At 42.4% G+C, this 23,483-nt stretch overlaps 1 protein-coding gene across 1 annotated transcript in view; it reads right to left on the minus strand.

The window, feature by feature from the left end:
• Nucleotides 1-2,577: 2,577 nt before the first annotated feature.
• Nucleotides 2,578-23,483, minus strand: part of BNC1 (basonuclin zinc finger protein 1) — a 28,457-nt gene continuing 7,551 nt past the window's right edge. Inside the window, exons 2-5 of the mRNA XM_087429142.1 lie at nt 14,951-15,050; nt 13,660-13,895; nt 9,600-11,464; nt 2,578-4,848 (exon numbers count right to left, since the gene is read on the minus strand). Coding sequence (XP_087285268.1) covers nt 4,164-4,848; nt 9,600-11,464; nt 13,660-13,895; nt 14,951-15,050 — 2,886 coding nt within the window. The 3' untranslated portion in view covers nt 2,578-4,163. The remainder of the gene's footprint in view (nt 4,849-9,599; nt 11,465-13,659; nt 13,896-14,950; nt 15,051-23,483) is intronic.

Here is a 23,483-nt window from a genome sequence, read left to right on the forward strand (position 1 = left end):
AGGAAACTGAGACCCAGAGAAGCTGTTACTTGGCCAAAGTCACCTGGTTAGTATGTGGAGTAACCAACGACAGTCAGACTTGAAGAGCTCTTAACTATACCCAGTACTGCCCCCAGGTTTTTAGTTTGGGTTGGTCAGGTGATGGCACCACTCCCTCAATCTGAGGAAACAGAAGGAGGAAAATATTTGATTCGTGGAGGGATGACAAATTGAGTTTAGGACTAGTTGAGCTGGAGGTGCTGTGGATTATTCCGTGATATCCAATAGGGATTTGCTAGTCAAGAGGGCAGCCCCGGAGAGATCCTGCTGGAGATGTAGACTTAGAAGGCATCAGCCCACAGAAAGTTGAAGTCCTGCGGGTGGATGAGACAACCTGGAGAGCCCATGCGAGTGGAGAGAAAAAGGCCAAGGAGGGACCAGAGTACACCAAAGAACCAAATGTGTCCTTTGGATACAGGCATCTGGGAGTCACTGGGAACCTTGGTGAGAGTGGGGACCTCCTTAGGGTAAGGGAAGAAACAAGAATGCAGTGTTTAGGGGAGAGGCAAAATCTACTATTCTAAAGGACCTCGGCTATATAAAGAGAAGGAAAGAAGAGTCACTAGAAGGCATCAGGGGTCCAGAGAGCTATTTTTTCTTTATTTTAATCACTAATATGAGAGATAAAATCACTAATTTGCAAATATTATCAGCCAGACAGATGAAAGCAGTAGAAAGGACAAGTTTGATAAAGAATGGGAGAGGGGAGAAGTGATGGAGTGACATCCTTGAGGCAGCTGGAGGGGTGAGGTGCGAGCACCAGCCTTCAAGAATAGGAACACTTCTTTTGAGTCCAGAGAAAAATATAGGTTTGAATCCATCTTGAACAGGACACAGGGGCTTGAGAAGGGTAAGATTTGGCCAAGGGATCCAGCTACTGTGCTCTAAATCTGTTGCCACATTTGGACAGAGGCCACACTTCCCATGGGTTGCTCACAGCCAATGACTGAGCGTGGTACGGATACAACTCCCAGTGAATCCATTCCCCAGAGATAGAGGACTGCTCTGATGGTTGACCTGGGCTCAAGGACTCCCCAGTGGCCTTCTGAACCTTCCTTAGACAACACGGCAGTCTTGGATACCTTCACCCAACCTTCCCTCCTTCTCTCCCTCACTTGGGGTCAGACCTGCATTGTATCTGCCGTCTCCCCCAGCCTTCCCTGGCTCCCTTCCTATTTTCTCTTGAAATGAATGTCTCTTAATAAAATCCTTGCACACTGAGTCCTATTGGTATCTGCTTCTTGGAAGACCTAGACTAACACAGCTACCTGTAGGCCCAAGGGGATAAAATCATAAAGGTTGAGCTAGGGAAACTCGGATCCCTCAACATGGTGTTGAGCCTAAGGAGACCGTGACGGGTCTGAGTGTGACAGCAAAATGGATGGTGGGAGTGCAGGGGGATCCTGGTCACCTTCTCATAGAGGTCTGCAGCTCACTGAGAGTGTCCACCAGGCACGAGATAAATTCTCAGGAGGTCCAGGAAGATGTAACCACACAAGGATGGCTGTGAATACAGACAAACTGATAGGGGGGTGGTGAGCAATGGGGGAGAAGCTGAAGGGGTTCCCACCCAATTCTCTGAGAGCAGCAAGTGAGATCAGCCACTGTGAATATGACAAGTCAATTCGGTGGAATCCTGTAAGGTGGAGGTTTGGAAAAGCTACTGTGAGGAAAGGGAGAGAAAGCTGACAAAGGCTGTAATGCAAGACTAGTGGGAAAAGGGGATGGAGAAGCAGAAGGAGTTGAGCAGATGTTTTAGGACCTTGCAGGCCTTGGGAAGATCTATGGATTTTATGCTAACTGCTAAGGGAAGAAATTAGAGGGTTTTGAGCTGGGGCACTACATGGTCTGATTTGGATCTTAGAAGGACCATTCTGGCTGCTGCAGGAGGTAAGAACGGTCACAACAGACCAGTTAGGAGGCTACAGCAGTCATCCAGGCAAGAGATGATATGGCCTAGAGTAGGGCAGGCGTAGAACAGATGCTGGTAGATGAGAAAATTCCCCTCTGACGACTTCTTTTCTCTCAGTGAAATATGAAGCAGGGACATTGACACCACCTGAGGGGGGCTGGATGGGTAGCAGCAATCATGCTTTTATCTGTATATTACACAGGTAGAAAAAAGAGGTAAAGAAGTTAAAAGTTAAGTTATAAAAACTTATTTTTTTTAAACTGCATATTTAGGAAAGAAAGAAGAGGCTTAAATCTTGCATTGCATTCTATTTTGAGCACTGGCTACAAGGCTTATCTTTGATAGCATAGTATTTTTAAAAAATCACTTTAGTTTGTATTTTCCTTGATGATAAATCGACACCCAGCTCCTCCTCCCAGTGAAGTCGCCATTCTTTGGAACCCATGAACTGCTGCAATCCCTGGTTGATGTGGCAGTAGTTCTGACGCTATTCCCTGCTCGCCACACCTCCCCGGGTTTTCAGCTCTGTAAGATTCAGAGTGTGTCTGTGTGTGTGTGCATGACGACCTGCACTTGTACAACAGTCAGTCCATGTGACAAAACCAGTTTTACAAATGTTTGCCTTTTTGAACAAAAAGAGTGTCATATATTTTTATTAAATCATAGAAAACTCATTTGTATACAAATTTTTCCACTTTGGGGCAACTAGAATATTAAACAGCTGGGTAACAAAACAGTTGAAAGATAAATCTCACTTTAAGCAGAGGTAAGTTTTAAGTTGTCATATTTACTTTAAAAAAAATGTTGAAATAATCAGTAAGAGGTTGTTAGCTTTTTTTTACCTTTAGGCCAGAGGAATGTCTCTCTTATAACCCCCAATTCTCTTTAATGATGTTCTTCATTACTTCAACCAACCGTAAGTTTAAAAGATGGTTAACTTGAAATCTTAATATGAAATCAATTTCTTTTTCCCTACCATGGGCTTTTAGATAATGTAAATGCCAAATTTCAGGAGATGGTCTCCTTTTACAGGACTGATTGAGCTTCCTTTCTACAACAGCAAATGTGTATAATGGTGTGGAATATATTTCAGAATAAGTTAAATATTAAGACATACAGTATGGCAATAACGTCCTACTTGTCTTTCTACTACGTAGATTCAAAAGTTCATCCTAATCTTACACATTTATAAAAGAGTGAAGACTGAGTGATCCAGTGACAGTGAAAATGCACAACCATCAGAACCACGTTCTCTAAACGCTTTGGCCAAATATATACAAACGGTCCTGCAAGAGTCATGTTTGCATTCATTCCACAGGGGATCAAAATGAACAGACTCCAAAGTTCACCAAATGAAAATGGGCAGTGGTTTTGAAGTTTAGGTCGTCACCCGTTCTGTTTTCAAGCAGAGACCCAGAGGTCACACTGTGACATGTCTGCACTCACCCCAAATACTCACATAACATAAACACAAATTAAATATTATCAAAGTTATTTTAAATTAAATTGAAGACCACTATTTTTAAGTGCATGAAATATCTCCCCCTTAGCTTCTTGAACGTGTGTTCCAGAGCAAGAACTAATATCCTTGGTAACACCCATGTTCCTATGTTAGAGACAACCCACTTTCTCTGAGAACTCCCTGGAGTAACACATGAGACCTTTAGGGGGGAAAAAAAAAATGAAAGCAATTCTCCACTCCAAATGGAGGGATAGTCTCAAAAAGTCATTTTCCCAAACTCAAGTCTGGATTTCAGACTCATTAAAGCAGGAACTGAAAAATGTGATCTTTTGGACTGGCTCCTCACCCATGGTGACAGTCTGCTTACCCTGGACACTCAACTGACCCTTAATACTGCAAGCCTCACTTGGAGCTGCCCCCAGGTCCTGGGCCCCTGATGTCAATCTGCAGACCTGGAGCTCTCCCAGGGAATGTGTAAACAAATCTGGGAAAAACTGCATTTCTGCAAGTTTTCATTATGTCAGTGAAAAATCTCTTGGGTTAAGAAAAATCATAGGGAAGGCTGCTCCAATGATGGCTTTCCACAAGACTTGTCTTTTGCTCCTCCCGCTGTAGAAGACTATAAAGTCAACTCATATACTTTTTGCCTGGCTTGCCCAAATGGTATTAAACAAAGAAGCATTTCTTTGGACTACCTTTTCCCCGAATTATTACAAATGCTTAACCAAGCATACTTGGTCCACCATCTTGTTACTGGAGGTGAGCGGGAGAGGAGGCCAGGCTTTTGTGCAGGTTGGGATTCTGGCTGTGTCTGTTTCGACTGCGGACAGATGAGAACATGGTGTTGCAGCCCGGAACTTTGCATTTGTGGAGCTGGCGGAGGTGCACAGTTTTGTAGTGGGCCCTGAAGGTCCCTTTGTTACTGTATGTCTTTTGGCAGAGGTGACACGTTATGGGCAACCCAGAAGGCAGGCTGGCAAGGCTCTGGTCAGCCTTCTCCATCAGGACACAGATGGGGTACTCATCCTCCCCGGGGACAAGGCTCGGCCCTTCACAGTTCCCATCACTGTCCTCCATGAGCATGGTGCCTTCCTCGCTTGCCCCATCTGAGTCCCAAGAGGAATGGCTGCTGCTCTCTGACTTCATGCTCGAGGTAGTACTCAAATCCAGGATGGTGCCCTCGCTGGGCGGACCAGAGTTGTAGCTCTCCAGGCCGGCACTGGGGACTTGGGTTACTGGGTAAACCAGACTGCCCATTCGACTCGTTCCCTTGAAGATGACAGATGTCTGAGAGGCTTGCTGTGTGAAAGCCATGTCCTGATAGGCCTCCTTAGCCACATCTTTCAGAAGGTAAGCAGCATGGAAATGGTCTTCACTGCTCTCCAATGCTTCTTGGGTCAACACTTTTTGGTGGAGGTTTAGGTTTGAACTGTGTCTACAAGAGTGAAAAGATGGTTAGCAACAGGTTGGGCTGTTGTTTCAAAAACAGTCATCATTCTGAGTGGAGACACTAGTAGATACCAGGAAAATCCTGTGGCACGGGAAAAGTGATGATAAGGGATGCAGGATGCAATGCATGTTTAGTGTACACTGGCCCATGGCCGTCCACCACTTCTCAGAAGTTGACATTCACCAGGAAAGTCAACAGTCTGGAAAGTGGTAATGTGCAGTTCTCTTCAATTTCCACAATCTGATTGATGTGTGACTTCTTGTACCTTATCTATAGAGAATGGCTAGACTACTTCAATTAGGCCAATTCAACTGGGACATTGGAACCAGGAGACCCCAGGAAAAAACTGGTCACAAACAACAAGGAACTAAGCAGAGTACTTTATTTCAATGAAACCAGGAAATATCTTCTAGAGCTGCACTGTCCAATATGATAGCCACTCATACGTGGGTACTGAGCACCTGAAATGTGGCTTGTGGCATATACTGAAATATCTTGGATAGACTGAATAAAATAAAATGTTATTAAAACTTGCTTTACTTGTTTCTTTTTTACTTTTTTAATATGGCTACTAGAAAATTTAAAACTTCCTCTGTGGCTCATATCATGGTCTAGAGTATTTGCATATACATCACCACAGAAGTGCTACAGGAGTGAAAATCTGATTGGCTAGAAATTGTATGTGTGTGTGTGCATGCACATGTGTATACTAAGTTTAGTTCATATTTGCAACGTTTCACTATATACCAGACAGGAATTTTGCAAATGCAGCACTGTGAGCACACCACCAATCTTCTACCCAATGATTATTCCTGAAGGGCAGATTATGAGTACCCATTATGACACATGCCTTTTACCCATGATATCATTTGGATGTAACTTGTCAATCAATGTTGGCCTTGCTCAGAGATCTCCTGCTAACTTCTGACTAACAAAAACAGCCCTTACCAAGGGGTACAATCTTAAAAGTGATAGCAGAATTATTCCAAACAGGGAAAATATCTCCCCCAATACAGATCAGAATGCATGCCAGGGTCAAATTGGGAAAAGCACCCTCACCAAAATAACTAAGAATTGAATTTTCTCTTCTAAATCTTTGAAGACATGCAAGTGGGGGAGGGGAGAAGGTTTAATCACATTTCATAAAATGTATAAAATTTACTATTCAACTTCTCTTTTCTATCCCCTTACACATTCTTTTTTTGGACATAATCAGAACTATACTCCCAGATCACCCACTTTGCAAGCAGCTCTTCTCAACTGCAACTCTGCCCTGTGATTATGTCAGCGTTCTGGGCTGAAGGGGCAGGTATGTGTCGGCAGAAAACCAGACACTAGATTGACATATAGGTTCCAGTATACACAAGTGGTTGAAAAAAAGTCAGACAAACACATTTACTGGAACTTGTACAGAAAGGTCCCTGTTGCAACAAAGCAAACCTCTGGGCCCCGTGCTCAACTCCTGAGTATCCCATGAATACCAAAAGCTAACTTGTGGGCTCCTCTCTCTCCTCCTTAAGCCTCAGAGGGTAAGATGCATTTCCTGAGGTGCTATGTCCCCTAAGACCAGTGCCCAACCACCACAGGTGCAAAAACCCTCTGGACCACGTACCAGGCTTTCTGCTTCCAGGACTTTGTTAATGATGTGCCCACTGCCCAGGTCTGTATTTCTTCCCTTCAACCTCTACCTCCCCCTCCAACTCTTCCCCCCTGGTTTTTGACTATTTAGAATAGCCGAGACCAGTGGTTCTCAAAGTGTGGCCTGGGCACCCCTAGTGGCCCCTGAGATCCTTTCAGGATGTTCCTGAAGTCAAAACGCGTTTCATAATGATCCTAAGACATTATTTGCCCTTTTCACTCTCATTCTCTCACTAGTGTACAGTGGAGTTTTCCAGAGACACACGACATGTGACATTGCAACAGACTGAATGCAGAAGACCCTATGAGAGTCCAGGTGGCTTCTTCTAAGCCACACATTAAAGATATTTGCAAAAATGTAAAACAAAGGCACTCTTCTCACTAAGTTTTTGTTCTGGAAGATGTAGTCATTTTTCACAGACATGTTAACATATAATAGGTGATATAATATATATTATTTTCAGTTTTGTTTTTTTGTGTGTGAGGAAGATTAGCCCTGAGCTAACATCATTGCCAATCCTCCTCTTTTTGCTGAGGAAGATTGGCCCTCGGCTAACATCTGTGCCCATCTTCTTCTACTTTATTTGTGGGACGCCTACCACAGCATGGCTTGATAAGTGGCGCATAGGTCTGTGCCCAGGATCTGAACCTGTGAACCCCAGGCCGCTGGAGTGGAGCATGCGAACTTAACCACTGCACCGGCCCCAATTTTTTTCAGTTTTAACTTCCACTACAGTAAATATTGATAAATATAAACCCCAAAATACAAAATAATAAGTCCCAAGAAGACTTGAGGGTCCTGAGGTTTTAAGAATGTGTAAAGAAGCTGTGAGACTAAAATGTTTGAGGGCCACTGGTTTAGACAAACTCTTTCCAGGAAGCCTCCCCTGACTTCCCAGAGTCTGGGTAGGTACCCTCTCACGTGCCACAGCAACCTGTATTTCTCCCATTATAGCAGCCACTACATTCAGTTGCAATCGCCTGTTTACTGGTCTGTCTCCCCAAATGGCCATCGTGTGCAGGGACTGTATCCATGGCACCTAACACAAAAGGTTCTTAAATGTTTGTTGCCTAAGTAAGCATCCAGGGTACTGTCCCGGTCCCTTCCTGATGGGTTCTAGTAACTGCTATTGGCAGTAGCAGTGGCTGGAAGAGTGGAAGTTAGTTATTCTTACAGCAATGCAGTTCTCATCTCTGACTCAGAGAAATGGTGGTGGACCCGGGCCTGCCCACAAAGTCCTATTTAAAATGGTATCAATTTAATCACAGATTCTAGGTAAAATGCATTCCAAGTTCTAGACTACTAGAATTAGTAGTTTAAATTTAGAATGCAAGATGCTTTCCTGTGGTGGGGGAGGAGGCTCGCATCACAAATAGGTCAGAAAATAAGAAAATATTAAATATATGAAAAATAAATATAAAATGAAATAGTATCTTCAACATGCCTTCTAAATTAGTAGACATTGTAGTTCAGAATAGTATCACAAATATAAAGCATATGGCCGGCCACGTGGCTTAGCGGTTAAGTGAGCGCGCTCCACTGCTGGCGACCCGGGTTCGGATCCCGGGCGCGCACCGACGCACTGCTTCTCCGGCCATGCTGTCGCCGCGTCCCACGTACAGCAACTAGAAGGATGTGCATCTATGACATACAACTATCTACTGGGGCTTTGGGGGAAAAAATAAATAAATAAATAAATAAATAAACCCCAAACAAATATAAAGGATAATCTGACTGATACGACCATCTCTTCTTCATAATAACAGCTTATTTGTGAACAAACACTCCTCCTGGAGAATGAAGGACGGGTTCACCAGTTAGGATATCCTGGTGGTTTGGTTCAACATCCAGCAACAGAAACAGGAATTTTAACTAATATGACCTGTGCTCTATCCTCTTCACTCAAGACAATGAGTGTGTTCTTGTGAGCCCTGTCCAGGAATGTGTGTAGGAGTCTGTACATTCTCCCCTCTCGATAAATTAGGCAGTAGAATTTGGACTAAGGTGGTGGTGGTGTCCAACTGCTTCAAGTCACGCTTGTTTGAGCAAATGAAACACTTGAACATTCTGTGAACCATTTAGCATTTATCATATTGCATTTCATAAGAGAGGTGGACCTTTCCTTAAAGCCTCCTGGGGTCATCTCTTGGTATGCTTGCTCTTCCCTTTATAGGCTCGGGAGGAAGATGACCTGAAGAGTGGTTATGTGACTCAAGTTTATTAAGACAAGCACAAGCCAGATGGTAACGCCAGTGCTGTGTCCCCAGAGTGATGAGATATACTCTATACCCAGGCGCTTGGTAAACAGTTTGACTCTGTGTGCAGGTCACGAAAACCCAGCACTGACAGACTTCTCATCTTCCAGTCAATATCACAAACCCTGAAATAACCTGCTCAGAGCCTTTATTCTTTGATATCTCTACATTTTAAAAATCTCCAATCAAGCAGTTACTCTTCCTTTCCAATATAGCTGGTTAACTAGATGTCAGAGAAAATGTTTCATTCAATAGACTTCATATTACAAAGTGAAAATCAGACAAATTTCGGGAAGGTACAGAGATAATTTATAAAACTCCCTCCTCCCCTCCTCTCATGTGAGAACTATTTCATGATTCCTTATCCCAAACCCTTTGGGCCAGATGTGTTCTTGAATTCAGAATTTCTGACTTTAGAATGGCTGAATGATGCATATACTGTAATATTTTGTTAATGTCCCCACAATAAATCCATTAGTATTTCTGTACTGAATATATATAAAAAATCCACACAAAGGGAGATTTAGAAAAATATTACAAATAGCCTCACATCATTTCAGGTCAGGTTTTATGGCCAAATTAGTTTAGATTCTGGAATTGAAAATTCAGGAATGTGGATCTATAGAACAGTGTTTCTCAATCCATGATCCCTGGATCAGCAACCTATCACATGGGAACTCAGAAATGCAAACTCTCAGGCCTCATCTCAGACCTACTGAAGCAGAAATATTGGGGGTAGAGCTCTGAAGTCTGTGTTTTAACAACCCTCCAGGTGATTCAGATTCATGTTAAAGTTTAAGAACCACTGCCTTAGAAGAAATGATTGCCAAGAGATGCCTTACCTGTCTCTGCTCCTGCGGGAAGGGAAGGTGGCTTTACAGCCCTCCACTGTGCACATGTGTGTTTCTTTGGCATGCATGTTCTTGTGGTGCATTTTCACACCGCAAGCATTTTTAAAAGTCTTCTTACAGATGTCACACTGGAAGCGATTTTCTTCCTTCTGCCTTGCTAATGCGTGCTGACCCATGTGGCCCAGTTCTTTAGAATCTTCGAAACAAGGAAAAGCCATTCCTCTGCTGGACAAAGCACTGAAGAGCCCCCCGGCCAGCAGGCGCTGCTGTAGTTTGATGTAGTCAGGAAAAGGAACACAGGGCTCCATCCCAGGAGTGAGGTGGAGCTCACGGCCACCATCCTCCACCTCCCCTGGCACCATAATCAACGCTGGCTTCTGCTCAGTCTCCCTGTCTAAGTTGTGTGTGGTCTGCTCAGGGGTTCGGCTGATGGCACCACTGGACTCCATCGCTGATTCTAGATGGCAGGCCCTCTCTCCTTCAGGCAGAGGCTTCCCTAAGCTTCCTGACTGTGTGTGCTGCTCCTCAAGTGTTCTGTCTGACTGAGGACTGCACGCCTCTGGCTCATCTTCACTGACCACCTGTAGGGGCATGTCTTCATCTGAGCTGAGAGTGTGCCTCCTCTCATCAGCTATTTCCACAGCTTCCTTCTCTATTTTGATAGGCATACTGGACTTCCGGGATTTCTTCTTGGGAAGGGTATCAAATGGCATTTCGTTTGAAACCAGCTGTTCTGGGATTGAGGAGGACAACAGAGGGAGAGAAGGCAGCATCCCAGGTGTGTTTGCTAGCTCAGCTGGAGTGGCTGGACTGCGGTAGAAAGGAAGGACTGGCTGGACTGTCTTTAGGTTTGGAAAAAGCACACCGTTTTGCCCAACGCTTGGGAAGGCTTGTTGGCCCCTGGAATCCTCCGCTGAACCAATATAGCCAGGAAGAGGCCTACAGTCTGAAGAAGTCACCATGAAACCTGGGCGCTTGTAGTTCTCGGAGGTGGCCAGGTTCAGGCTGTTCCTTAGATCTTTGTCCCTGTTATTTCTGTTCATTGGCATGTGCAGCCGAGGGTTGGGGTTCGCACTGTGGCGGTTCCGGCTCCTCAGGGAGCTGAATACCATGTTACACCCTTCGATGGTGCACTTATGCTTGATCTTCAGGTGGACGGCATTGTAGTGGATCTTGAGGGTGCCTTTGTCATAGAAGGTCTTCTCACATGCTGTGCAGAACACCCGGCCCTTCTTTGTGCCAAGGCTGTTCCTCTCGGACTTCACTTTGGCCTCGGGGGACAACTGTGTCCTTTCAAGCTTAGTGACAATGTTGTATGAGCTGGAGTCACTTAAATGGGCTTTGTCTTCCTTTTTAGTAACAGTATCTGGACAATTTAGACACTGCTCTTTTTCAACCTGAAATGGTGTGGAACTGGAAGTTAAGAAGCTGCTGTTGGGGAAGGATCTATGGATTTCCTGTTGGGGGTCCTGACTTTGGTCCTGACCCTGCTCCAGCACATACTGTTCGGGCAGTGACCCTATCAATGTGGGAGGCACTGGGTTGAAGAACTGGAAAGGGAGCATGAAAGTCATGTTGTTTATGAGGTTCTCAAAGGGGTGTATACTGCTGGGGTTTCCTTTGTCTACAGGAGCAGTGAGGCTGGCACTCCTGTGGCCGCAGCTCTCGATGAAAGCCCTGATATCCACATTCGCTGTGGAAGGCGGGATGACGATGGACTGCTCTTCTTTCTCTTGAATTGCCATGAGCTCAACTATGGACTTGGTCTCTCCAAAACGAAGGAACTGCTGCAAGGTGGCCACCTCTTCCTCACTGGTCATGATGCTCCAGTGATCCAACACCTTTCCTGATGCATCCTAAACCCAAACCAGAATTTAAAAGTGCAATTAATTTACTATTCCTTATCCTTTTCTCTAAGAAAGGAGTCATGTGGTCAGGGCCTCCACTAGCACCATAGGGCACCTTTGTGCATATTAGAAAAACACATCCCCAGGGCCGGCCCTGTGGCTTGGTGGTTAAGTGCGCGCGCTGCAATGCTGGCGGCCCGGGGTTCGGATCCTGGGTGCGCATCGAGGCGCCACTTCTCCGTCCATCCTGAGGCCGAGTCCCACGTGCCGCAACTGGAGGGATGTGCAGCTATGACATACAACTATCTGCTGGGGCTTTGGGGGGAAAAAATAAAATAAATAAAATCTTTAAAGAAAAAAAAAAAGAAAAACACATCCCCATGAGCACAGGGCTTGCTGAATTCAGCCCTCACTCACCCCACTCTCCTAGGACAGAAACTTTGTGCAGAAAATAAACTGCACAAATGTAAGCAGTGGTCCAAAAGAGAGAAATAAAATTATATTACTCAAGCCTAAGGGAAATTTGGTGATTATTTTCCATCTTATTTCAAACCAATTGGTTGTCCGGCATTAGGCATAATAATTTCCCCCACTAAAATCCAAGTATGTATCATTTGAACCATAGTAACTTCTTTATCTAAAGAGTATAGATGAAGCAATCAAGTCTAGACATAGTTCAAGCATTTATTCGCTGCAAGTTTAATAATCTTCCCAAGCAACTAACATCAGAAAACAAACAACTTGTATTGATCTATTGCCCATGTTCAAAAAGCAGAGCTGTAATTACCCTGGAGTGTTGGAGATCTTTCAAACTCCAGCAAGGCCTAATTTTTCCCAAAACTACAATAAATATTTTATCACAGAACACGTATTTGATGGCCTACTGAGATTTTTCACACTGCATGTAAGAGTTTTGAAGATGATGAGGAATGTAACATCATAAATTTTTCATGCACTAGAGGTTCAAGGTAATTGATTCCATATTTTTAATCCTAACACTAGAAAGCAAGATTATTAGGATCATTAAATATTGATCCATGTCATAATGTAAGATCATAACGCTACTCTACATAAAAGGCTGTTTCTTGCCTGCTGGGGGTCCTGTACTCAAGGTGAGCAAATATGTTTCCAGAGAAGACTATGGGCTTTAGAGTTGGAAAGAAATGGGTTCAAATTCTGAGTTTGCCACATATGAATTGAATTACTTCAGCAAGATTTAGAAGCACTCTGAGCCTCTTGTTTTTCAACTGGAAAATGGGACCTTGTGAGATTACTGGAAGAGCGTTAAGTCAATAAATGGCCATTAGTGTTCGTTTTAATGATATGGCCTTCCTGAGTAAGACCGAAGTGTATGTTTGTCTTGGAAATACATTCATTCTCTCATTTCACTGAAATTTTTACCAAAATCAGCTGACACTTTCTAGTGTAGAGGCAAGGAAAAAAATTCTGTAGCTGTATCATACGTCAGAGAAATTACACAATTCGTATCAGGATATATGTTCTTCGCTTGTGAAAACCCCTTGATGGCCTCTTTGGATATGAAACATAAGGCCTATACCCATAGCATGACATAGAAAGAGAGGTAAAACTACTTTGCAAAAAAAAGAGAGGAGAGAAGGGATGAAAGGCAAGGAACATGGAGAGATGAAGAGAAAATGTGAGGAGGCCACAATAGAATTGAGGAGAGAGAGAAAGTGCAAGAGCATGAACATAGGAATACCACATGATGGAGCCTAGGAAGGAAAGTCAGCAGTGGGATGGCAGAGGGCTTTAAAGAACAGGAGGGTGTGGTATGAAATTGTAACTGCTGTATGGTTCTGTAATTTCAGTTCCCTTTCTCACCCCCAAACTCTCAGTAAAATCTGAAAGAGACAGTGTCTTGTGTCAGTAGGTAGTTTGGGGATAATAAAGAAATGTAGGCAGCACTGAAGATGGGGCAAATGGTTTACTGTGGAAGAGTTGGCTTAGTGAAACCCACATCAGAGAATATGTAATGCTCTCACATCCTGAAGTTTCACAGTATCTTGAGGAAAGCATTGGATTTCTCCCAGAACATGAGGTAGGCCTTAAGCCATTAGAAAAAATACTCAAGGGAAGGATGACCACCAGTGGCTGTTGCACTGGTACACAACTGGATTACATCAGTTACGTGGACAAGGATTTCAGAAGACATTCTAGGAGAACAGCAGCCATGGTCACCATACCTGTAGCACATATCCACGGATGTAATCCTGAAGGGTCCAGTCCAAGGCATGGAGGATCTGGAGGACCTCATCTTGCTTCAACACACTGAAAAGCCGGTCCAGTAGGATTTTCAGGCGAACAGGGATGGCCTGGGTCCCATAGAGCATGAGGCTGCTAATATCAAACACCACATTGGACTGGACAATCTCCACCTGGCTTGTTGGATACACAGGAGGGATCCTCAGCTTACTTAGAGCTGAAAAATCAAATTGAAGAAGTATCATTTTTAAAGATTCTACTTTTAAGAAAACACTGCCCAGGAACTCAGCTACAGCTAACTCTCAGCTATCTGTTCCAACAGAAAGAAAAATGAATATGCAAATAATTAACAATCTTAATAGCTATCAGGCTCCAAGTTATTCACAGGAACTTCTAAAATAAAATGGACTGGCCTGAGACTCGTCTCCCTTTCCTGTGGCATTTCTAAGGAATAAAATAGCCACAAGTAGGGAAGACGCAAAGAAAAGGGATAGAAACAAAGGCAGCAGGTGCATAACGAAGAGGATGGAAAATCAGGAAGCACAGGGTCTGGAGGTGAAGAACCTGGGCTTGGGAATCCAGCAGATCTGGGTTTGAGCCCTAGCCTGCCACCTTCAGTTGTTGGGCTTGACAAATTAAACCAATGAAATCGGTGCTGTCCAATGCAATAGTCATCAGCCACATACGGCTATTTAAATTTAGATTTAAAATAACATTAAATAAAATTAGAAATTCAGTTCTTCAGTCACACTAGTTACATTTCAAGTACTCAACAGCCACATGTGGCTAGTGTAGGGTTGTCAGGTTTAGCAAATAAGAATATTGGATGCCCAGTTAAATCTGAATATAAATTTCAGATAAACAATGAATAAATGGGATATACTTAAACTAAAAATATTCATTGGGATATACTTAGGCTAAAAAAGTATTTATTGTTTGTCTGAAATTCAAATTTGTCTGAGCATTCTGTATTTTACCTAGCAACCCTGGGCTAGAGGCTACTGTATTAGACAGCACAGAACAATTCTATCACTGCAGAATGATAGCACTGAAGCATCAGTTTCCATATCTTTACGATGGGGTTAATAAAATACATCACATAGAACTAAGATTCAAAGAGAGAACATATATAAACTCTTAGCCTGTTACCTGGCACATAGTAGTAACTTAGAAACATTAGCTGTCATTCTTAGACATTAATTCAGTTCCTGAATAACTATAAGTTTTTTACAGGGAACAGTACAGGCCAAGAAAGGAAAAAAATAAAGTTACCATGGGCCACCCATCCATGTTTGCACTGCTCACACTGACGGTGGTTTATCTTCCCTGGTTTGAAACTGTGGCAACTACAGTTCAGAGTACAGCCTATAGCCTGCAAAAGAGAACACAGGTATGCCCAGCATATTACTGATGTGTGGAACATACATCACATTTACAAAACAAAATGTGTTCCTCTGTTCAGCAACATTCATTGAGCAGTGCATGCCCACTTTATGCCAGGCCCAGACATTGTACCCTGGAAAGAGGAGCAGCTGACCTAGGACCTGGAGGTTGTGAACACTCACACAGATATTATGCATGCAAGAATGGGCTAAAAACATCAGAACTTTTTATAAGAAAAGATTATGGGTTGGAAGGAAATATCTTGCTTGTTATTAAGGACATAGAAAGGGTGAAGAGTCACATTTTCACCAAATCTCTAGGTTGACCAGAGCAGCAACCCTGAAAGGTATACAGAGGCTGTTTTGGAACAAGTAAACTGGAGAATGAGTGGAACTGAGAGTAACCCACACATGGAATTTGTTACCCTCCACGACGTAGTGGAGGCTGAATATCAAAACAGATTTGAGGACACATAATGGCTGTCTACACTGAGGATGACTCCCAACTCCACTTACTGGACTGCGTGACTGACAGAGACAGACACAGGCTGGACAAGACCTGCATCGCTGCCCAGTTGCATGTTAAAATGCCCTGTGTGGTGTGGGTGTGTGGAGTGTACAAACATATAGCTGAAACAGAAAATAGAGATGTACAAGTCAACAAAGTTCTAGTATTAAGAACAAAGCTTCACACATATTTTTAAGGTGAATTTTTCAAAAGGGGACAGAGGCCTGAAGAATTCTCTTTAATCTATTATTAAAGAGAAAAAGTTCTCACTGGAGCTCTGTCAGTGAGGTTCTAGGAAGACCTGCTGGGTGGAATCCGGATGATTCAAGAGAGCTTTGAAACTGGGGAGTGCGTGTCTGTTTGCGGGGGATGAAAAAGGCCGACAATTATGGGTTTAAATCTCCATCTGCCAATTAAGGGACTATGTGGCCTTGTGTGGGGACAGGGAAGGGGAGAATGTGGCCTAGAACTCTGGAAACTTACTTTAAGGAGTATATAACTAGTCTTCACTTAAAAATTGGTTGCTGGTGGGAATGTAAAATGGTGCAGCCTCTTTGGAAAAGTCTTGCAGTTCATCAAAAAGTTAAATATAGAGTTACCATATGACCCAGCAATTCTACTCTTAGGTATGTGCCCAAGAGAAATGAAAACATATAGCTACACAAAAACTTGTAGCTGCATATTCACAGCACCATTATTTACAATAGCCAAAAAGTGGAAACAATCCCAACGTCCATCAGACGAACAGATAAACTGTGGTATATCAATACAATGGAATATTATTAGGCAGTAAAAAAGAATGAAGTACTGATACATGCTACAACATGGATGAACCTTAAAAACATTATGCTAAGTGAAAGAAGCGAAGTACAAAAAGTCACAAGTTGTATGATTCCATTTACATGAAATGTCAAGAACAGGTCAATCCATTGAGGCAGAAAGGAGACTAGAGGTTACCAGGGGTTACCAGGGGTTGTGGGCAGCAGGTAGGGATAAGGATTGACTGGTAATGGGTGACAGTGAGGCGAGAGTGGTATTCTTTTTTTGTTTGTTTTCATCTTTAAAAAAAAAATAGCTTTAAGTTTAGATACAATTTACATATCATACAATTCATCCATTTAGGGTATAGAATTCAATGACTTTTAGTATATTCACCGAGTTTTGCAAGTTTTGCAACTCACAGTCTAATTTTAGAACATTTTCATCATTCCCAAAAGGATCCCTGTGTACAAGTTTATGGTGAACAAATGTTTTCATTTCTTTTGCGTATATTCCTAGGAGTAAAATCGCTGGATCATATAGTAACTCTACGTTTAACCTTGTGGAAAAATGCCAAACTTTTTTGAAGTGGCTGCATTGTTTCACATTCCCACCAGCAATGTATGAGGGTTCTAATTTCTCCACATCCTCCTCAACACTTGTTATTGTCTATTCTTTTTATTATAGCTATCCTACTGAGTATGAACTGGTATCTCACTGTGGTTTTGATTTGTATTTCCCTCATCGCTAATGGTGTTCAGCACCTTTTCATGTGCTCATTGGCCATTTGTATTTCTTCTCTGGAGACATGTCTATTCAGATCCTTTGCCCATTTTTTAATTGGATTGTTTGTCTTTTTAGTGTTGAGTTGCAAGAGTTTTTTTATATATTCTAGGCATAAATCTCTTACCACATATATGATTTGCAAATACTTTCTCCCCACCTTGGACTATCTTTTCACTTCTTAACGGTGTCCTGTGAAGCACAGATGTTTTAAATTTTGACCAGAGTTCTTTTTGAGGTGATGAAAATGTTTTAAAATTAGTAGTGATGTTGCACAACTCTATGAATAGAGTGAAACCACTCATTTGTATGTTTTATAAGGATGAATTTTATGGTATGTGAATTATGTCTTGATAAAAATATTATTTAAAAAATCAGTCCACTACACGTCTATTAGAGTGGCCAAAATCCAAAACACTGACAATACCAAATGTTCGTTAGGATGTGAAGCAACAGGAACTCTCATTCACTGCTGGTAGGAATGCAAAATAGTACAGCCACTTTGGAAGACAGTTTGGTGGTTTCTTACAAAACTAAACATACTCTTACTGTACAATCCAGCAAGGATGCTCCTTAGTATCTATCCAAAGGAACTAAAAATTTATGTCCACACAAAAACCTGCACATGAATATTTATGGTAGCTTTATTCATAACTGCCAAAATTTGGAAGCAACCACGATGTCCTTCAGTAAGTGAATGGATAAACAGACTATGGTACATCCAGACAATGGAATATTATTCAGCGCTAAAAAGATATGAGTTATCAAGCCATGAAAAGACATGAAGGAACCTTAAATACATATTACTAAGTGAAAGAAGGCAGTCTGAAAAGGCTACACACTATATGATTCCAATTATAAGACATTCTGGAAAAGGAAAAACTATGGAGACAGTAAAAAGATCAGTGGTTGCCAAGGGTTTGGTGGAGGTGGTGGGATAAATAGGCAGAGCACAGAGGATTTTTAGGGCAGTGAAAACACTCTGTATGATACTCTAACGATGGATACATGTCATTATACATTTGTCCACACCCATAGGATGTATGACATCAAGAGTGAACCCTAAGGTAAAGTATGGAATTTGGGTGATTATGATGTGTCAATATAGGTTCATCAACTGTAACAAATGTACCCTCTGGTGAGGGATGGTGATAATGGGGGAGGCTATGCACGTGTGGCAGCAGCGGGTATATGGGAAATCTCTGTACTTTCCTTCCAATTTTGCTGTGAATCTAGAAGTGTTCTAAAAAAATAAAGTCTTAAAAAAAATCAGTGACCTTGCTTAAATACAGGTTAAAGTTTACAGGATTTGACTGTTATCTATGATTCCTTTTGGATTACAACGAATAGGGCTGTTCATAACTGAGTTGTGAGGCAGAGAACAACAGCGTTACCTAATCCCTTCAGGAGGTTATCAAAAACAGGAAACACCGGAGAAAAAATTTTTGCTCTTTGTAAAGTCATACAATGTAACATAAAGAACTCCATGCGATCACAACATTCTCTTGCTCTAATAATGCATGCATTCTCATCAGGTGTGACATCATCACAAGGGAGTGGAAATTGGTTCTTGGGGGCTGAAAAAATGTTATTCTTTTTATGTATAAAGCACAGATATACATATCTAAACAGATAAATAGTATATGGGATGATACTACAATTTCATTGGGGGAAGCACAATTAGAAAAAAATTTCTCAAGTCTCGTTCAGTGTGGGGAGAGTAATGAAAAAAAGATTGAGAAACACTGCTCTAACGCCAGAAATTATTTTAACTTTTCGGTTATAGAGTTTCTACTTGCATATACATATACAAATGTATTACACACAGGAACATATACATCAATATACCTATATACATAGTTATATAGTTATCTTGACTAGAAATTAAAGGATAAAAATGAGTAATAGTTTAATTTCTATTATATACTGTGAAAACAAAAATTTAAAAGGGCACCATTAGCTTAGTTTGCAGCACACCTAATATGTTGTCCAGCTTCTCAAACTTCCTGCAACTCTCTGAATGTCAGCTCACAGATGAACCAATCATCTGTATTCTCAATAGCTCCCAGCATACCCAGTACTAAGCCTCGGAAATATTTTACCACCTACGTTCTATAAATATGACTGTTTTGTGTGTGTGTGTGTGTGTGTGTGTGTGTGTGTGTGTGTGTGTGAGGAAGATTCGCCCTGAGCTAACATCCAGGGCCAATCTTCCCCCTTTTTTTTTTTGCTTGAGGAAGATCAGCCCTGAGCTAACATCTGTGCCAGTCCTCTTCTATTTTGTATGTGGGATACCTCCACAGCATGGCTGATTGAGTGGAGTAGGTCCGCGTTTGGGACTTGAACCTGTGAACCTGGGCCACCGAAGCAGAGCATGCGGAACTTGAATCGTTTGGCCATGGGGCTGGTCCCCTAAATATGACTGTTTTAAAGATTTTATTTATTCATTTTTTTCCCCCTCAAAGCCCCAGCAGATAGTTGTATGTCATAGGTTCACATCCTTCTAGTTGCTGTACGTGGGACTCGGCCTCACGCTGGACGGAGAAGTGGTGCCTTGGGGCGCGCCCGGGATCCGAACCCGGGCCGCCAGCATCAGAGCGCGCGCACTTAACCGCTAAGCCACGGAGCCGGCCCTAAATATGACTGTTTTAAAGAGAATTTTTAAAAGGAGAAAAATTCTTATTTTGGGTTATGTCCCTCAAGATGCCATTCACTCTTGAAAAACAAGATGTTGGAACTATACAAAGTAAATTCACATTTCATTTACTCAGAAAATAGGACGTGCTTTAATCAGAGAGAGAGATGTCCTTGAGCACACAACTCCTCCACTTCTGAAGATTTGGCTCGCAAGGCTCTCCCTCAGGCAAAGACCCAGGAAACTCTGGGTGACTCTATCTCAGGCCCAGCACAGCAAGACTATAGAGGAAACAACTCCAACCACATTTCACAGCCGAAGTTGGAAACTCATTTTTTTCTGTATCTCTTGACACCTGACTCAGGTTTTCTCAACTTCAGCATTATCCGCATTCTGAGTCAGATAGTTCTTTGTGGTGGTGGGCTGTCCTGTGCATTGCCGGATAACCAGTAGCATCCCTAGCCTCTACCTACCAGATGCCACAGAAACACCTCCCTTCCCGAGTTGTGAAAACCAAAAATGTCTCCAGACATTGCCAAATGTCCCTGTGGGCAAAACCACCCCAGTTGAGACCCCCCTGACCTAATCTGACTATTCAGTTTTAGCAGCTTCTAGTCTTGGGACAGAATTTTAAGCAGTTTTATCTGTAATTCCAAGGTATGAATGCTGCTTTATAAGAAACATTCATATGGTTCTATATGAACCTATTTGAATAAGGCTTAATAAAGCTCATAAAACATCTATGGAAATAAATCTCAGAGGAATTATTTATGAAGTAAAAAAGCTAATTACAGTGTCTAAGAAAACTTCCAACATTAAGGCCCTTGGGTTTTTCCACCCATCTCAGAATTCCACAATGTAGTAAAAGTATAGCACCATCATCTAAAGACAAATTAAAACTTCTAAAATGAAATCAAACCAAAAAATTCTAATTACAGGACGAAAAGTACTCATGTAAATCAAGATGGAAAACTCTTAAACTCACAGTCTTTCCTTTGGAATCCTAATACTTGTTCCATTCTTCAGAAACATAAAGCAGATGTTTAGAACATTCCGAACTCATCAAGACATGATTATTGCTTTTTACGCACTCATTTTAATCAGACTATTTCCGAATTGTTATTAGTCACTTTGATGTGCTACAAATCAACATCAAAATTCTGGTTTGCTTTTTTGTAACTATCATTTGCTCATTCATTCATCTAGAAATTACTGACACACCTAGTACGTGATGGATGATTTGGTTATTTGCAATCTTGGGATGGAGAGTTATGACCCAGTTTTTAGGTAGGTTTGAGGGTCCCACTTCCTCTCCCAGACACCCCTTCTCTACCTTCAGCCTAGGGAGATGCTGCCCCAGGCCTCCTGTCAGGAGATGCTGACTTGAATTCCCAGCAGCAGCCGCCCAGGTACATTGCAGGACAGATGCACAGACATCCACTGCTGGACAGTGCAGGCTTCTGATGGGATTCGAATGACTGAGCTTGAGAATAAACACTGTCCACTTCAAAGCTGTTTTCATCTCTAGCACACGCAGATATTTTCCTATCACTGAAGATAAATTCAGGGGGATATTCTTGGGGGACTAGATGGAAGAGGAAGGAGAAAAATTATAGAAAACCATTGGGGTTTCCCGATTCATGGCATTGACCCTTTGAGAGGAGTCATTTGTGATCTGGCTCAGGCACAAAACCGAATTGTGCACCAGCCAGGTAGGCTCAAGTTACTTAATCCGCCCTGTCCAATATGGTAGCCACATGTTGCTATTTAAATTTAAGTTAATTAAAATCAAACAAGATTAAAAATTTAATTCTTTGGTCACACTAGCCACATTTCAAGTGCTCGGTAGCTACATGTGGCTAGTGGCTACCATACTGGCCAGCAGAGATACAGAACATTTTCATCATCACAGAGAGTTCTACTGGGCAGTTCTGAGTCTGAAGGAGAGACTAGCCACTCTTCTAGCATCTGCCCTTGCACATGGTTGTGCTCATATTTAATAGCTGATTTCATTTAATCCTCACTACACCACTGTGAGGTGGGAATTGTTCTCAGGAAACTTATATTTTTGGAAGATTTGTAATTTTCCCAAGGTCACACAGTTGGTAGCTTTATGGAGCATTTATCATGTATAAAGCACTGCACTACCCAGAGCCCATGTATTATCTCATTTTCTTTCTCACAACCACCCCGGGAGGTAGGTATTACTATCCCCATTTTATAGATGAGGAAACCGAGGAACTTACAGGGTATCAAGGTGGTCTCAAATCTAGATACTGGGGGTAGATTATATCTTAAAATATCAATATTTGGTGCTAACTGCACTTACATTTATGGTTTCATTTAATCCCTACAGCAACTTGTGAGAGTTAGGCATTATCATCCACATTCTTTACATAAGGACATTAAAGTTCCACATTGGTAAAGAAACTTTTTTCATTGAATAAATATTTACTGAGCATTTATGAGTCAGGCATTGTTCTAAACTCTGAGGGTTAAAGTGTTGAAAAGACCAATGCGGTCCCTGCCCTCAGGGAGCTTATAGTCTAGAGGGAAGAGACAAAAAACAAACAAGTAAATAAACAAACTACCACTTCAGAATAAGGCAAATGCTATGAAAGAACTATGCAGAAAGCAATGCTAGCAATTTTACTGGGTAGCATGGAGGGGGAGGGGTAGAATTGCATGCCTTTTAGATACGGTCATCATCGAAAGCCTTTGAAGAGGTAACATTTGAGTTGAGTCCCAAGGGATGGCAAGGAGCCGGTGAGAACCTGGAAAGGGAAGGAGTGTTTCAGCCAGAGGGCACAGAAAGTGCAAAGGCCCTGAGGCACCAAAGAGGCTGGAATGTTTAGGGAACAGACAAGGGGCCAGTGTAGATAGAGTGGAGTTAGTAAGGTTAATGGTAGAAAATGGGGGTCAGAGAGGTGACAGAGACCACTCTGTATAGGATCTGGGGGCAGGCCAAGGAGTCTGGATTTTGTTCTAACACTGATCTTTTGAGAAAAGGTATGAAATGACTATGCTTTGCCTGTATAAAGATACCTTTAGAGGCAGAGGTGGGAAGCCTGAGCTCTTTCCCCCTCACCACACTGAGCATCTTTCACTGGGAGGTAGTAAAACCTACTATTGGCCTCAGGGGACTTAGGTCTTACTTCCCGTTAAGCCATGTAACCTTTAGCTCCATGCCTTGGAGCCTTTGACTAAAATGGGCTGGAGAGCTGCTCCTGCATACCTCAGAAGCCTATTAGCCACATTAATGAGGACACACAGATGGAGAGTTGAAAAGACCAATTCATACAGTGAGACTGTTGTTGCTACCAGGTCCACAAGTAGGGTTCTAAGGTCCTCTGGACTCTGATGGTCTGCCTCTGCACACAGCTACCAAAAGTACCTACAATAAAAGTCTCCATAAAAGCTGCTACACAATGAATCATTCCCAAAAGAGGCAACAAAACCTCTGAAACTCCAAACCAACACCTAGCGGCTAGCAGTGGGCCTGATCCTTCGTAAACCCTCTACTGGCATTATTTGAGAGAATAATGAACGAATCAATGAGAGAGCTGCACCATGCTTACTAATTATAGATGCCCACCCAATATCCTTTTGCCTGATTTGCCTTGGTAAAAGAATCTTAATTTATGAGTCCCTGCTGGTGGCCAGGTGACTAAGTACTGGCCAATGGTATACGAGTGGAAGTTGCTGGGTGGAGCTTTACAGAAAGCTCCCCATAAATGG

Source organism: Ceratotherium simum, chromosome 3 (genome assembly GCF_057802395.1).
Source record: "Ceratotherium simum simum isolate JZ-2026a chromosome 3, ASM5780239v1, whole genome shotgun sequence".
Taxonomy (NCBI): Eukaryota; Metazoa; Chordata; class Mammalia; order Perissodactyla; family Rhinocerotidae; genus Ceratotherium; species Ceratotherium simum.